Consider the following 16,628-nt stretch of genomic DNA (forward strand, 5'->3'; position numbering starts at 1 on the left):
ATGTTTTGGTATGAAGTACATTCGAGAATGTTGTAATTGCCCTGAGTTCCAAAGAATAGCTTGGGGAATGCTAGTTCTTCACAAAATTTATCTTTGAAAATGCTCAAACAAGAAAATCTTTCTGAAGGAGCAATGGCGATTGTTTGATTTTCAAGTCAACAACTTGTTGGCTTGTATATATTCCATGAACTAAAGTGCCAGTCTCAAGCTCTTCTTCCAGAGTTTGTTCATACGCATTTTCTGTGTTTTGTTGTACTTTTTCTTGTGCTTGTATGAGTTTTATATGTTCTTCCCAAAGAGGATTTACATTTACGTTGTATTCTTTGTGTCCAACAACTCAATTAGTGCGAGCATTGTAGAAGTTGGTGGTACCACACCACTCATGTAGCTATGTTTGTACGAGAGTTTATGTTTAATTGCAACAGCAACTATGTCATGTTCGTTCATGAACCTTTGCAAGACACTTTGAACTCTATCAATGTGAGCAAATACATTGATAACACTTCCATGTATACCATATTGACCTTCATATGTTAGTTAGTTCTCGAATTTGAGCAATGGAATTCTGATGGAGGATAGGTGTGCATCAATGTCATTAAGATTGCTTTTACATGCTTTTTGGGAACCATTATCATATTAATTGAAGGTAGTAATGGCACTTTTTCATCTTGACATCTTTATAGCAAAGAGAACATAAGAACTTCCTTTCTGAATGGGTTGTCGATATATTTATCCCATTTGCTTGGACAAATATTGCAATGGTTGCCTTTAATTTCCTTAGCTTTGAAAGAATTTCAATTAACCACAACAAATACATGGAAAACTCGGTGTATCCAAAATCCTTTTTGTGTATTGTTGTTCGTATGAAATGTGGCTTCTTTTTCTTTTGCGACCAAAGGCTTCATTGGTAAATGCTGGTGTTCAGTTGGTGACTTTGACTCGCTAAAAGCACCAATCGATGCAAGAACAATTCTTCTCATCTTGTATATTTTGTTCAAAGTAGCTTGCATTGTATATTGACTGTCCAAAGAACACCTATGAAATAAGGATGCAATGTCTTTTGTAGGCAACTTTGGGTTTTGCAACACCAATTCTTCTAGTAGAACTTCATCTTGTTCAGTCCAGACTTTGTAAGCACGTTTCCCATGTAAATGAATCAATGGAGTGATTATGAAAACATGATTTGATTCATCTAACAACAAAGTGTTTGTAAGTTTTTGTTTACTTTTGCCTATTGTAGTTTGTTTGGAAAGCTTTTTTCCATCGTAGCATAACAAAGCGAATGACATTCCAAAGATGGAATTAAGATGTTGAAGGATGTCTACAATCAATGCACGAGGTCTTGAAGAATTTTGAGCTAAGTTTTGCACATTCTCAATTTTCAACAGTGCATCATTAGGCATTGTAGTCAACATGTGCCATGGAGTATTAGATGTATTACAAGTGAACATAATGTTCTCAAATATGGTACTTAGCAATTTTAGACCTAAGAAAAAGTTTAGAAGACACAAGAGAGCATTTTTGTTCATAGGATTCTTAACAATAAAAGAAGAATTTTTGGCTAATTGTTTTTTTTCAAGAAGTTGTTCTATATCCATAGTTTGTTGATGAAACTTAAGAAAAGCAAACAAAAATGAAGCTAACCTACTCCAGCTCTCTCCTCATCTCGTGGTCCGCCGTCTGCAACAATAATTTGGTATGCCATGCCCAGCTTGCTACTTTAATTATCACAATTGCAAGTGTTCCCATGACATTGGATATTGACAATTTGCCAAAGTTAATCATCTCAGCAGCCCAAGGAACATATGTGCAAATTGAGTGATCAGGTAACAAGCGTAGATTTCCTTTAAATGGTTCTCCTCTGATGATGCATGTAGTAGCATCAACCAGTAGCAAAAGCTTTGAAGTTCCACCCTTGCAGTTGTCCCTCTAAGCACAACACAATCCCCCTCTATTCTATAGAGCTCTCCAATTTGCAAGAAATTAACAAATTGGTGAATGTAAGTAGAGAAGGTATGAGCAATGTGACAATGTGAGAAGAAAACTTGTCTGTAAAGTCTCCTTGCAAAAATGTGGGGTATTTTGGATTTGTTTGTACAAGCCGTATTTGCAAAGTATTTTCCCTAAAAAACAAATCTATGTGGTGCACAATCTAATAGTTGAGTTATGCTTAGCAATACCAATGAATTCCCACCTCCTACAAAGTTTTCTTTGGATGGAATAATTGCTTTTGCAGTGGTTGGGAAATTATGGGGTGATGGTTGCAAGTTGTTAGGATCATTAGGCCCATTGTAAGATTAACTTCGTCATTTTCTTCCTTGCACATAACCTGGTTGCTTCTGCAAATACAAATATGAGCAGAAGTAAGGTTCTAGATTACTAAGACAAAAAGTTTAAATCTATTAGAAAGTGAAAGTTTCAAGAAGATTCTGAGCTACTAATTGTCTTCATTTATGCCAGGAAAACTTATTCTATTAATCAATTTTCAAGGTCCATCCCATCTACATCCCGACAAATAAATTTACATTGCGAAGAAATAAACATATATCTTATGCTATTAATCTACATTGCATATGCAAAGAAATATTTTCAAACTACCAATGAAAATCAAACTCCAATTTTATCTACGAATTAGAGAATTTGGGAACATCCTAATACTTTGGGATTTTAATTTTCCATATAATTTTTGTTGTATCTTGCATATAAAACTCCATGTTATTGACAAATGTAGATTTAGATTCTACTTTTCAAGATCTTTCCAATGATATGTCATGCAAAAAGTTTTGGAAAAAGCTTGAAAGGATTTATTGTGTTCCCATTTTAAAATGGGAATTGGGAAATTCTCGAATTTCCTAATATGGTGTTTTTTACTTATATTCTTGAACCTTCTCTATGTTTGCAATAATGGAACAAATTTCCAAACAAAGACAATTTTATGGAATTGCATCAAGGGAACATTAAAAAATTATATTATAATGGTTTCCAAGTTCGATCAATTCCAAGTTCAACAAGCAACTTAGTCAGACTCCATTTCAATAACATCAAATTCACCTCTTTTAGGTGGGGTTGACTTTTTGTCTGCATGGCTCAAATGCTTAGATTTACTTGCGCACTGCACATGGAAAGTAATCATGGACTTAAAATTAACCTACTCTAGATTTTCCCGTATAAGCTTCTTCAATGAATGGAAAAAAACAAGAAAACTAATCAATTATTATTGTTTTCAAGAAAAGAAAAGACAAACACAAAGTAATATAATTACGTTGAGTGTAGGCCTCTTGCACCACTTCTTGGAAAGAATTCTTCAAGGAACACCCCACCTTCCTAATCGGAGAGTTTTTCAACAAATTCTCTTTCGGAGGTGTCTACTTGGGGAAGAAATCACGAATGGACTTGACTTCGGACTAAGTGGAGATGCATTTTTGTCTCTGTAAGAACAAGCAGAGACAACAGGGACACCTACACAACGGTCTATGTTGTCAGCCAATCAGGGTAGAGAAAACTCATATAGTTGCAATGAAGGGCTCAACTAGAGAGAGCAGATTTATGAACAATCAGGCAATCCAAATGGACAATGAACAATCCAAATGAGGTATGTAGCAGGACACGCAGTACAAAAGGAAATCGTTCAACACAGTAAGGTGTATTTGTAATTACAGCAAAAGGAAGCTATTCAACTCAAATGGAATAGCACAACATTCTCGTTCAACAAAACAAACAGCACACATTAAACGTGCAAAAGAAAACTGATTGGGTCGACTGTCTATTCGTAATCATAGGAAAACGAAATCGTTCAACTCAAACCGAATAGCACAGCATTCGTTCAAAAGAACAAACAACATACATTAAACATGATGAAAGAACTTCGTGTACCATCGCCACAAAACAACATATATTTAACATGACCAAACAACTTTGTGTACCATCTCCAGCCTTTAATTGATCATGACCATCGCCTATTAAAACAATTGTAATGATAACGAAGTGAATTCGTTGAAACTCAAATCGAACTGCAAAGCTCTCATTGGAAAAATAGAACACCAGAAATAAAAAATGACAAAAAGCCTTGCTTGGACCTTTGGCATCATCACTTCCTTTAAGAACATTCTCCATTCCAAAGTAGTCGATTTCGCGGAAACAACAGTGACGGGAGACTAGATTGTGCCTCAAGACATACTTTAGCGAGACCTAAAAACAGACAAAGACATCAGAAAAAATTGAAGTCAGTCACAAAAGAAATAAGGATGAATTCGTAACAGCAAAGACAAGTGAAGCAAATCGCAAATCATGCTTCAAAACCTTTGAAAAACGTGCAACTGTTAGTATCCATGTAGTCTGTTGAACCTTCCATAATGGCTTTTCTGAGAATGCGGAAGAAAGATATATAGAAGCTATTAACTACTTTGTTGCTTGCTTCATATTGTTTTGACTACTTTGTTGCTCCCTTCTTACTGTTTATATAGCGTAACCAACACATGCGAGGCAAAACATGAAATCCGTGATACCTGCTGCTCCCACATGCATCGTCTGCAATGTTCCGGAATTAATATACACAAAGAATTCAATCGCAACACGATGAAAGATAGTCGAACTCCATATCTTCAAGTGCGCTGTGGAATACCGTGCAATGAATATGCAAACCCAAATGATCTGGAAGACGACGAAATGCTGCCGTAACGCATCCTTGAATCCTTGAATCGTCATAAACATTGAGCACAGATGAATCAAATCATTAAACCCTCCATTAACAGCACCGCCTCCACTGTGAATTGACTCCAAAGAAGAAGAATGAATGCACATGCAAAGACAAAGTCCACCTACTCAGTTAATACACAAGTGGGCCAATAAGAAAAAAGGTGGTTTTAAATGAAAAAAAAAGTTATTTTCTGCTTTCCCTAATTCCAAGGGTTGCTAAGAGCCAGTCCCCATGCATCGGAAATGCTGGGGCTTGTGGCTCAACATCATCGGGTGCAAAAAGAATGGTGGCGGGCTGTGAGGCACGGCTGTGAAGCCCCATGGTCAGATGGAAGGAGGTGCTGAACATTAATGAAATCCCAAATAAAGAAGGTCGACTCTTTGTAGCGACATTCATGAAGCGCAAAAAAGGAAGGAAACTCCCCGAGTTAGAATTTTCGGGCGCCAGGGGGTGCCCCCTAGGCGGTTGAGTGCCCAGTGGCGGCTGGCTGCCTGCGAGAATGGTGGGGAGGAGGGTTGGCGACGACGATGAATGACGTGGGGACTGAAGTGTTCAAAAGAGAGTCTCTTTCGAAAAAGTGTGTGGGTGGCGAATGTGAAAAACTTGAGGGTGTGAATGAAATGCCAAATGTGAAGGAAATTAATTAAGAGGGAAGAAGAGATTAGGGTTAGGGCAAAGGGGGGGGGGGGGGCGGGGACGCAAAAGGGGAAATGCTATCCAGTGTAAGTAACAGCCTTGTTTCTTTCTTTCTTTCTTTGTTTCTCTTGTGTTGTCTCCGCCATAGCCAATCTCTTCAAACCTCATCTTCTTCATTTTCTTGCTCAGTTCTTCTCCCTCTCCATTCCAATCATGGACGGCTACTACGCTTCTTTTTCCGGTAAGCGTTCCTCTCCTTACTACAGTGATGATGAGCCTGACCGTGACGGTCGTCGCAGTAAACGTCGCCGTGACTCCGATTCCGACCAGCCTCCCCCCCCTCCCCCCCCTGACACCGAGTACCGCATCCTCTGCCCCAGCTCCAAGATCGGGGGCGTCATTGGCAAAGGAGGAAGCATTATCAAGTCGCTCAGGATCGACACGCGAGCCAAGATCAAAGTCGAAGATACAGTGCATGGTTCTGAGGAGAGAGTTATCTACGTTTCCTCCTCGCCGGAGAAAGACAGGGATAGGGACCGGGACAGGGACCGGGACAGGGACAGGGACCGGGATAGGGATAGGGATAGAACTAGGGAGAGAGAGAGGGATCGCGACCGAGACCGAGACCGGGATAGAGAAAGGGACAGAGACAGAGATAGGGATAGAGATAGAGATAGAGATAGAGATAGGGATAGGGATAGGGATAGGGATAGAGACAGAGACCGAGACCGAGATAGGAACAGGGACCGAGACAGAGATGGCAGGTACAGAGAGAGATACGAAATGCTATGCCCTGCTCAGGATGCCTTGTTCCGAATCTTCGCTAGAATCACTGATGGAGACGGTTCGGCTTCCGACGAGGATGACGATGAACCCCCTCGCCAGGTGACTATTAGGCTTTTGGTTCCGGACAACCAGATTGGCTGTGTGATCGGGAAGGGTGGTAGGATAATTGAGCAAATGAGGAAAGACATTGCAGCTCAGATACGTGTGCTACCGAAAGAAAATCTTCCGCTCTGTGCATCACCCAACGACGAGCTTGTTCAGGTAAGAGTTGGAAGTTACTAAATATTAGTTCTTTTGCTCGTGAAATCTGTAAGATCCTCCTTTTGCACGCAGCATTTGATGGATTGTTTGCTCTTTACATTCCTTCTTTCCCCTCTAGTAGCTAGGTCAAGGTTTCATCCGTTGGACTTATCCTTTGCTGAGGGTTTCCGATTTTCCTCTCCGTGCAGCTGGCCGGTGATCCTACTCTCGTCAGGAAGGCCCTTTATGCCATCTCGTCCAAACTCCATGAGAATCCTCCGCGTGAAAGATCTCATGGATCCTCATTGTACTCCCAAAGTGGTGCTCTTCCAGCTGCTGGCGGTCTGTACTCTTCTATGATCGCTCCATATTCTACGGCAGGCTCTATGATGGGTCTTGGTTATGGTGGGGGTGCTGGGAGTGGTTGGGCGGTACGTAGCAGGTCAGATGGTGCTTCTGAAGATGAGCTCATGATTCGATTACTCTGCCCCAATGAAAAGATAGGGCACTTGATTGGTAAGGCTGGCAATGCTATCCGCAAGCTCCGTGAGATGTCTGGTGCTAAGATTAAAGTTAGTGATCCCGTTACAGACTCAGATGAGCGAGTAATCCAAATATCCGCAGCCGAGGTATCACTTTAAACCTTGAGAATCCCTGTATTCACCTTCCTCCTGCCCCATCCTGTTCCTCTGCCTAGATTATAATACTTCATTTCCGTCAGTTGGGACTTCTTAACCTATGAATGTGGTTTTCACTTGCTGAGTTGCAATTTGCCTCTCCTATGGGCGAGTGTCGAGCCGCAGGCATTTATCCTGAATTGTCTATTTCCTGAAACCTTTGTGGCTTGCCCTGCAGTACATTGATAGCATTGTCTCTCCTGCTATCGATGCCGCCTTGCAAGTTCAAAGGCGACTTGCAGACCTTTCAGCTGAAAAGGATCCAAGAAGCAGCACTGTAATTGTCAGATTACTCGTCCTTTCTAATCAAATTGGGTGCTTGCTGGGCAAAGGTGGTCAAATTATAACAGAAATGAGGAAGACAAGCAGAGCAAACATAAGGATTCCTTCTAAAGATGAGCTACCCCGCTGTGCTGTTGAGGGAGATGAACTTGTGCAGGTATAAAGTCCTGGATTATGTATGTATCCTTGGGGACATAGCTACCTTTCTTGATTAGTCGGTACGTTTTCCATTTAGCTTGTGGCAAACTCTGCTCTTCAGTGTTTGTTTTTCAATGTTGCTTTTGTGTCAATTGACAGATTTCAGGGGAGCAACCCATGGTGGAGGCTGCACTTGTCCAGGTCTTGACAAGGCTTCGGAACAACCTGTTCAAAGGTCGTGATTTTGGGTCTGTCTTGCCCATGTCCGGAATGTCATATCAAGGAGGTGCTGCCATCATGTCAAGCTATGGAGGTGGGCAAGATCCTGGTTCTCCTGGAAGAATGTACTCTTATGCAAGTCCTGATGCGCCGGGCTCAAATTATGATAACTACAGCCAATCTCCTGGTGGAACTAGTCTACCAGCATCATCAGGGCGGAGTTCCAAAGACTCTCGTCGGAGACAAAGATAAAACCCTCATGCAGGTTCTTGCTTATGCTGCCCTGGCTGCAGATTTTCCAGTGCTTGAGGTAAGTGCAGGATGATTGTGAATGAGATCCTGGAAGGATCACCTCCCAGTTTTGTAGGCTACCCCCTTGTGGAAATAGGTTTGCCTGAGAGGCAGTGTCTCTTGGGAGCTGCTGTTGTATTTGTTTATTGAAAAGCTTTCTGTAGGGAATTTGTACTTCAATATTGGGAGTGAAATAACGTTAACATTAAGGTGTGGTGGCAAACAATTGAGCTGGATGTTTCTCATGGGTCCTTCCAGTCTCTTTTTCCCTCAGATCATAATCTATGTATAGACAGGTATGCATGTGTGCACTGTCTGAAGCTTGTCCAAAGGTTTTCAAATGGTTGTGGAATGGAACTTGGATGCTTATGAGAGGGCATTTTGTTTACCCCTCTTTATTTCTTTAATGAGTTGTGAGCAAGGTCTGTTGGAATGGATTTTGGATCCTTATGTGATGGCATTTTGTTTACCCTGCTTTCATATTTATTTAATGAGCTTGGCAGCTTATGTTTTTTCCTTGAAGGTCTGCTTACTTTATAAACATTTCGCGATAAAAGGGCCAAAATGAGAGGCATAAGGACTGCATCCATTATCTTTGCATGTGAGGGTCAACCTTGGTCACAGAGGGCATACAAATTTGTATTTTGACTCCTGAAGGATTTATACGGGGACAGCTCATGTCTGCGAAAAATGCAAAGATAGGTAGTGGCTGTAAAATATGTATGTAGGCAAAAATAATGCTGTAAAATTTCAATATGTGATTTCTATTCAGAGAAGGGGTGGGAAAATAACAAGTTTGCCATGAACTTCTGTTTCTTGAAAGGAGCAGCAGTGTAACTTTCTAAGAATAGGTAGTGGAAATTTTGTATCCAGTTTAGCTGGTTGCAAAAAGAAATAACCCATGCATGTGGGATTGCTTGGACTTTGTACTTGAAAATTGCATTGATCGAATGATCAATTTCTGGGGTGATGGTCTGGTAAGTCTTCGTGATTGTAAAACACTTCACTTAATTGGGAATATTCTAGAAATGGATTGGAAAGTTTTATCTTCTTTGTTTACATTGGCAATGAGATGTTTCATCGTCTTCAGTGTTCATTGGGTGAGACGGCAGCCACAGTAACAAGCATATGTGAAAATATAGTTTTTTCTTGCTTCCACTGGCTCTGTTCCTCTGTGCCCCCAAGGTCTCTTGTTCTCACTGGTTAACAATTTTGAAATTCTTGAATCTGCTGTGATGTGCATGTCCTGGAAAAGAATTTAGAAAGGCTCCCATTGTCATGTTTTAATAGTCTGAGGCATGTAGGATGTGCAGATAGCGAGAACTTGAGAAACAAGCACCAAAGTTTTGTAGACAGTTTGTGGAGAAGGGATAAAAGTATTGCTGTGTATGGTGTTTTTTAAGTCAAATCTGTTTGGGCCATCATTGATGAAAGCATTGCTTTGCATATTTGCCAGACCAATGGAACAACGATGTCAGACCAATGGAATAACGATGATTTGTTTAAGATGTAGTTGTACCAAGTGGTGCTGCTACTCTTCAAAGCCTTCAAACAAGCCTTGCCTTTGTTATGAGTTATGTTTCCTTCTCTGATGGATGCTCTTGTGTGTATTCCTAAACGCTCTTGTGCCTGAAATCTAATAATTAGTTTGAGTATTCGTCTCCACTCAATCGGATTAGGCTAAGGTATATTCCCATTAATCATCCTTAATTCACACTAAGCTAAGACTCGCCCCACCCTCACCTCTTCCAAGCCTCTGGGGAGCTCTGCCCCCCCCCCCCCCCCTTTTCTGCCTCCTTGTGCTGCTGCTCTTACTCCTCACCCTCAGCCCCCTTCCCTCTCACTCCTCGTCTCCTCCCTTGCTTTCCCTGCTCTGACAACTCTCCTCTACTGCCTCAGCCTCCCCTGCCTCATTCCTTTCCCCGTCTCTCACTATGCTCCCTCTCCTTTCCCTCACCCCCACCCTCCCTCCCTCTTCTCCTCTCCCTGTCCCTCTCCTTCCCCTCATATACTGACTGAGGGCGGCGATATCGAACTTTCAGGAAGCGAACATTCTAGATTGATTCTACTCTTTTACTTAGTTTGTGCCTTGCCTTACATTAAGTCGCCGCACCTTATGTTAATTTTGCACCCCCCCGCCACGAATTAATTAATTAAAAACTACATACTATCGACGTGGGGCCCCATTGAGGATGTATCTTCTACGAAGGATCATTAATTTCTTGCAATTAGCACAAAGCATAGCATTTCCAGCTAATGTTGGGGTGATTGGGTGTGGCATGGGATGAAATTCTGCCATCTTGCCTTTCTGTTTTTGAGTAGAACTTTTCCCATTCTCTAGAACAACGCCACACATGCATCTGCTGAAGTCATTGTCTCAATGCAGCCCATGCACCTGCATACAAATGAAGAGCCAATGGCTACACATGCTGCAGTTGCATCCTGAAGTCATTGCCTCGGTCCAGCCTATGCACCTGCATACAAAAGAAGAGCCAATGGCTACATGCTGCAGTTGCATCCTCTTTCCTCATCTTGGCAAAATTTCCCTGCAAAACTGTGGTGAACATAATGGCAAGATTCTCCGAAGTTAGTCTTTACAGATGTTGAAATCCAGTTTGGATGTTCAGCTTGGGCATCCAATCCACTTGCAAAGCTACGGCCTTACTGCGAACAAGCACCACCATCAGTCTTGTGGGTTGGGGCTTTGGTTTGATGAACATGGAAGGGAGGTCCCCTAATGTGATTTGTGCCTTAGTGCGCTAGCGAGTGTAACACATCTCTAGCTTTGGCTTGCATCCTCGTGGTCTTTGCATCTGTGGGTCTTGCTGGCTTGTGTCGTCTAGTTGGAAAAACTTACCAATCAACTCTTGAGTGGGGTTTGTTTGTTTGTGTCTCGAGCATCCCTATGTGCTCTAAGCAACTGTTGGTTGTGTCAAATCGCCTAATGGATGAAGGCCACCAAGAATATTTGGTTTAGGTAGGATAGGAAATTGGATAGGGATCCAAAGACCATCTCTAAAAACGCAGGAAGAGCAACTTTTGATCTCGTAGTACATAGGGCATCTGAAAGCGAAATGCTCCTCCGGCTTAGTGTTCGGAGACTCACACAAAGTCAAGAGAGAGAGAGAAAGAAAGAGAGAGTCTCTCCTATCAAAAGACCGAAGGGCCTATGAGATTGAAAGAACCTGATACAATAAGCTGGAAGGGTGGAGCTTGCGAGCTGGTGTTGCAAACCCATAATATTAAGATACCAATACACAGAGAAAATTTTGAGCTCATGCAAGAGATGGGGGCAACAACATTGTGATGATGATTTGCAAGCTGTCGGAGAGGTCAAGCCTAAAAGAGTGCTGACAATGTACGGGGTTGTGATGGCGTAAAGCCTGTGATAGATCTCTTGCAACTATCAATAAGTGTCGTCCACTATGGCCTCTTAACTATGGCCTTGTCGACGGACGATTGCCATTGTCACTCTCGTGGGCCGTACCTTTGATTTGGTGAGCATAGAAGGGAGGTCCCCTAGTTTGAACTATGCCTCAATTTGTCGACGAGTACCGTGTCTCTCGTAGAAGTCCTTAGATCCTTCGTCTCCTTGAGCCCTACTAGTTAGTGCTGTCTGGTTGAAAAAACTCAGTAATCATGCTTTGAGTGGAGTTTGGTTGTAAACCTAATCTCATTTATGTGTCGTCAATAAAAGCTCCTTGTATTGGATGGCCTCATGGATGAAAGTTGCAAGGCATCTGAGGAACTTGAAGCTTTTCTAGCCTTTCCCACCACAGCTTTTTACATGGAACCGTGTCAAATGCTTTCTTGAAATCCACAAAGCAGCAATAGATGGCCTCTTTCTTATGCTTGGCTCCCTCTGATGAAGCCCTTACATCAACCAAGATCTATGGTTGAGTGTTTGGGGTCAAATCTTGCTTGGGATGGTCCTGGGACTCCTTGTTCCTCCGCCCATTTGTTGATTTTTTGCTCAAGGTTAGTGTGATACAAATTGTCCATTAGAGTCCACGAGGTCTTTAGAAACCCAGTATAGCTGCTTATGCTTGATTATTGATGACGACATAAGCATTACTTTGCTTGCTAAGTCTTTCTTCCTTTCATTTTTTCAACTTTTTTTTTTGTTACCTCATTTTTCTTCTTTTTTGTTTTCTCTTTTATTTTCTTTGTAGAATTTTGGACTTTAGAACAACAAAAGTCTGAATTTGTACAATTGGATATGTTCTAGTCTTACAAAGGTATAATATAGATAGGGGTTTGAAGCTGTCCTTGAAGAGACAGTGATAACGGTTTTGGATCTCATAGTATACGGGTGTCTAAAAGCAAAGTGCTCCGTCGACTCCATCTTTTGTTGATAACATAAAGTGTAGGTGTAGCCCTCTCTCAGTATGCCCTCAGCCTGTCCAGTCTCAATGTGAAGTCAGTGTAATGAAACACGGAATCGCCCAATCAATATCCTCATGGAGTAGGGAATATGGATCAATTCTTGTACCGTGGTGGATCAAGGAAGCCCTCTGCTGCAAGGCACATGTAGTGGTCTCTGTAGAGAGAGAGAGAGAGAGAGAGAGAGAGAGAGAGAGAGAGAGAGAGAGAGAGAGAAAGAGAGAGAGAGAGAGGGTATGATATGCCATTTTAATGTCCACAACAAGATTCATGGGATACGTGGAATAAATCTATATCCTTAAGAAATACCATCATAGTTGAAGTCGATATTTGAGTGGTCTCTTAGAAGTGATAAAGTGCCCCAAACCAAAGTCAATATTGGGTGGCATATGGCCCTGGGCGATTAGTCAATGAAAAACCATGCAGCATGTGTGAGCAAGCACATATTTAAAATACATGTATATTTGAAATTTACATTTTTTTGGGGTATAATCGTTTTACCCTCTCCTGTACATATTCATAAAATTTTGAATTTAAAAGTACCCTCCATACACATACATGATTATATTAGATAAGTATTTTTTTGATCCCCCTATCCCCTCCTATTTGCAAATGGCTTATAAGATCTAAAAAATCCCCTTCCATTAACGAACCTACTATGTTACATGTTATATAGAGTGATTGCCTTGAGCATATGGCAAGACACTTGAAAAATTTGAAGTGCATGTTTAAAATTTAGGCAAGTGCAAATGCAACATAGCCATGCAATTTCGAAATACATGTTTTTAAGTGAGTCAATTGCAAATGCTTAATATAACAAAAATCTTTCTGTGTACACTTGCAACATGAGCACCAAGGACATGAAAAGGGGTAATGAAATGCAAGGAGAAGAAAATATAGACATATGTGGCTTACGTAGCTACATATCAAAGTATGGTTGGGGATGTTAAAATGTGCAATCATGAGTGCACGAATATGTAGGAGGCAGACGTGTAATAGAACCTCACCCACGAATGATAAGTGGCAAATATGTCAAGGGCATAATCCCTTACACAAAATGAAGCCTTGGTGATATGGACCTCTAATACCCAAGATCCATTTCAAGGGCTGAGGTATTTGGAGGGGCTAGGTGGTTGAGGGCTTGGTATCCTTAGAACACAACTCCACCATGTGGATTTTCCACATCTCAAATTCTTGACATGGTATCAGAGCCTACCTTTGAGTGAATGGAAAAAGGGTCGATGGGACTCTACCATGTGACAACAGAGAAGATTGGGTAGAAAAACACAAAAAGCCACAAGATTGTGGCTCACTTGGTGTATAGATTGAGAATTGTATAGGAATATTGCGAGGAATTCATTGATGTACTCTCCACCATAAAGCATTGAAATTGGTACATTATTCAACCCAAATGGCATCACTTTTCTTGAATATGCTTTTCATTTGATGGTAAAGATCATCCTCTTTTGCCCGAAAAAAAAAGTAAAGGTCATCTTCTCTTGGTCCTTTCTAGCTAGCATGATTTGGTTGTACCCATTGTACCCATCCATGAATGCACCTCAATTCACTTACACTCTAGTAGTTTCTCTAGCATGCAAGCTTCACACTCCCCAACAGGATAGCCAAATGTTAATGCCAAATTACGATGATGGGGACACTGGTTCATCAATTGTCTTGTGTCCCTTCTTTTGACCGGGTATGCAAGACAATTACCTTCCCAAAAAACCAAACTAGTATCGCCCTCATCAAGCAAATGTGAATTGAGGTGAAGCATATGTGTAGCATGGGGAGTAGGGGGGACAGGAACAAGTCAAAGAAAATGAATACTAAAAGAGAGATAGAAGGGAAGTTTGCAATGTTTGAAGGCAAACTTGTGTATTTCTACTATTATTTAGCCAAATTGGCTCTAATATAAATAGGTCTTGGTTTCACTCCACACACATGAGTTGCCTATGTTGAAGGAACCACCCTAACTTTTAGGAGGAGTTGCCTATACTGTAGGGTTGCACTCCACACACGTGAGTTGCCTATGCCATAGGAACCACCCTAACTTTTAGGACTCCATAACCTTATATTCAAGACTTCTCATCAACATTTGTAGTGGGTATACACACCGCATTTACACATACTTGGACCTCCCTTGTTAGAAGGGCAGGTTCCATTAATTTGCATCTAATTGGGTTGATAGACATCACTTGGATGAATCCTTCATGCATAGCCTTTGATGGAATCCTTGGTCCCATTGGTTGATTTAAAATTTAGGTCATTTAGTACTCATCGTGAACTTTTGATAGTTGGGCTCTTTGTCGCCTTGATTTGTGATTGGGCATTCTCCATATAATGCTGATGGGTGGGTTCTAGTTACTCCTCGCTTTGCCAAGTCCTTCAGCTAGTAGCTCCATTTTTAATTCATTCGAGAGCTCCATTTTCTTGGTTCCTCCATCGGTCAATGAGATTTCCCTTAGCAAAAGTTGAGTCCCTTAAATTTTAGTTCCAAAACTCAGTCTAGACTCATGGACTTGCACACCAAAACTACTCAATTACAACAAACTCAACAAACTACATATAGCCTTATGCCTAGTGCCATGCATGTACTATGCCATGGCACTAGAAGTCTAGAGAGCAAGTGGCTTCAATGTGAGACTTCCTTGGCTTATATACAATGTAAAGGTTAATTCTTGCAATAACAACATCCAGTGCACCAGTCTCCCGTCTCTGTCTATTTTATTGATTAAGTAGAGAAGGGATTAGTGATCAACATGTAATATAACCGGGTTCTCAAGCAAATAATGCCTAAACTTTTGCATGCTCTAGACTATCTTGATGGCTTCACACTCAATGGTGATGTAATTGCATTCTAGGAGGGTGATCATGCAACTTGCATAGTCGACCATTGGGTTGTGCTAGGATAATGCCTATGGAATAGACTGAGACAATGACATACACATGGAAACAGTTTGACATAGAATGGGTGTTGTCATCTCTCTCCTTTTGAGGTCTTGGAATGCATTTGACATATTTTCATTCCACTGGTACTTTACCTCTTTCTTAGTAAGTTTGTATAGCAGTATTACCACCCTAGCAGAGTTCTTAATGAACCTATGATAAAAACTAATGAAGCTAATGAAGGAGTATAGTTGGGCTAGATTATTAGGATCTAGTATTTTCTATGTGGATTCTATCTTGAATTGCTCGATTCTAATTCCCTTAGACAAAACATGCCTATGCAAAAGGTGAGCTGTGTAGTCCGGCGGTGATTCACATGTTGTGGGGATCTTGCAAGAACACCGATGGAGTACTCCAAGCTACTCTGGGTTGAGAGCAATGCATGCAAATGCCATCCACTAGTGTCAATATAGTGACTCCAAGATTGTTGCAATCATGAATCCATAAGGAGAAGAAGAGGGAGGGGACAGGGAAGTGAAGAAGGGAGAGGAGGAGAAGACGAAGCAACGAGAACAACAAAACATGGCATTCACGAAAGGCACTATGAGGGAACAAGAGACAACCCCAAACAGAAGGGGAGAGCTTGTTTTCCAATGTGTGCAACCAACAAGTGAAGACCAAATTCAACCATTTGTCCTCTTATACATGCCACCTTTTGAAGGGAGGGCCAACCCGATTCCCTTTATACCACTCTCTTTCCTCGTTCTATACAATCATCTTGGGCCTATTTGGCTCCAAGCCACAATCCTAGCTCTAGGGACTTGCCACTATCCATCAAATGACATTGCCAACTAATGTAGTTAACATGCCCCCCTTTCTGTTCTTGATGCAGTCCCTTGGATTGTGCAAAGGTCATGGCTGTTGAAGCATTGTCGAGATGAAGATCATTCCTTGTGTGTACATGTGTGTAATTTTCCTGTTCCCAGTGCTTCATAGGTCTTCACAAGATCCTTTGTTGTGGAATTACTACTGGAAGGATGGATATTGCGTCTTGTACCATTGGTTTCCACTGGTATTGGCATGGCATGTCTTGAGTGATTGTAATGGGTAGACATTGGGTGGATGGATTGGAGTGAAATACTTATGACCTTTCAAACAAAGAGGAAGAAAAAAGAAAAATCTAAGGTGTAAGTTAGTAGGAAGAAGGTGTCAGTAGGGGTTGATGTAAGATCCTAGTGCTGTTAATGTTAGCAGAGCAATGCTGTGTATTCTCATGCTTCTCCTTAAGTCTCATATTTGATTTGAGTGGGACGTTTAGATTCTCATCAGACTATATCCTTGAGATACCATGTTGTAAGTCCAAAGTTTGGCATGAAATTTTGTCTTGCTTCTCT

The 16,628-nt window shown here is 41.3% G+C and overlaps 1 protein-coding gene across 1 annotated transcript; it reads left to right on the forward strand.

The window, feature by feature from the left end:
• Positions 1 to 5,405: 5,405 nt before the first annotated feature.
• On the forward strand, positions 5,406 to 8,487 carry LOC147894191 (RNA-binding KH domain-containing protein RCF3-like). Its single transcript, XM_087384544.1, has 4 exons — positions 5,406 to 6,379; positions 6,568 to 6,987; positions 7,214 to 7,474; positions 7,615 to 8,487. The coding sequence occupies exons 1-4, from the start codon at positions 5,546 to 5,548 to the stop codon at positions 7,924 to 7,926; spliced, it is 1,827 nt and encodes a 608-aa protein (XP_087240670.1). The 5' UTR covers positions 5,406 to 5,545; the 3' UTR covers positions 7,927 to 8,487.
• The last annotated feature ends 8,141 nt before the right edge of the window (positions 8,488 to 16,628 follow it).

The sequence above is a fragment of the Dipteris shenzhenensis genome, chromosome 14, assembly GCF_047967505.1.
Source record: "Dipteris shenzhenensis isolate YYH24624 ecotype China chromosome 14, Dip_SZ_1.0, whole genome shotgun sequence".
NCBI classification, from domain to species: Eukaryota; Viridiplantae; Streptophyta; class Polypodiopsida; order Gleicheniales; family Dipteridaceae; genus Dipteris; species Dipteris shenzhenensis.

What these genes read in the sequence shown, in the direction of transcription:
- LOC147894191 (XM_087384544.1), top strand. Translation starts at nt 5,546, where the DNA reads ATGGACGGCTACTACGCTTCTTTTTCCGGTAAGCGTTCCTCTCCTTAC. An exon ending in CCAACGACGAGCTTGTTCAG is followed by an intron (nt 6,380 to 6,567) that starts GTAAGAGTTGGA and finishes CTCTCCGTGCAG; the next exon opens with CTGGCCGGTGATCCTACTCT. An exon ending in TCCAAATATCCGCAGCCGAG is followed by an intron (nt 6,988 to 7,213) that starts GTATCACTTTAA and finishes CTTGCCCTGCAG; the next exon opens with TACATTGATAGCATTGTCTC.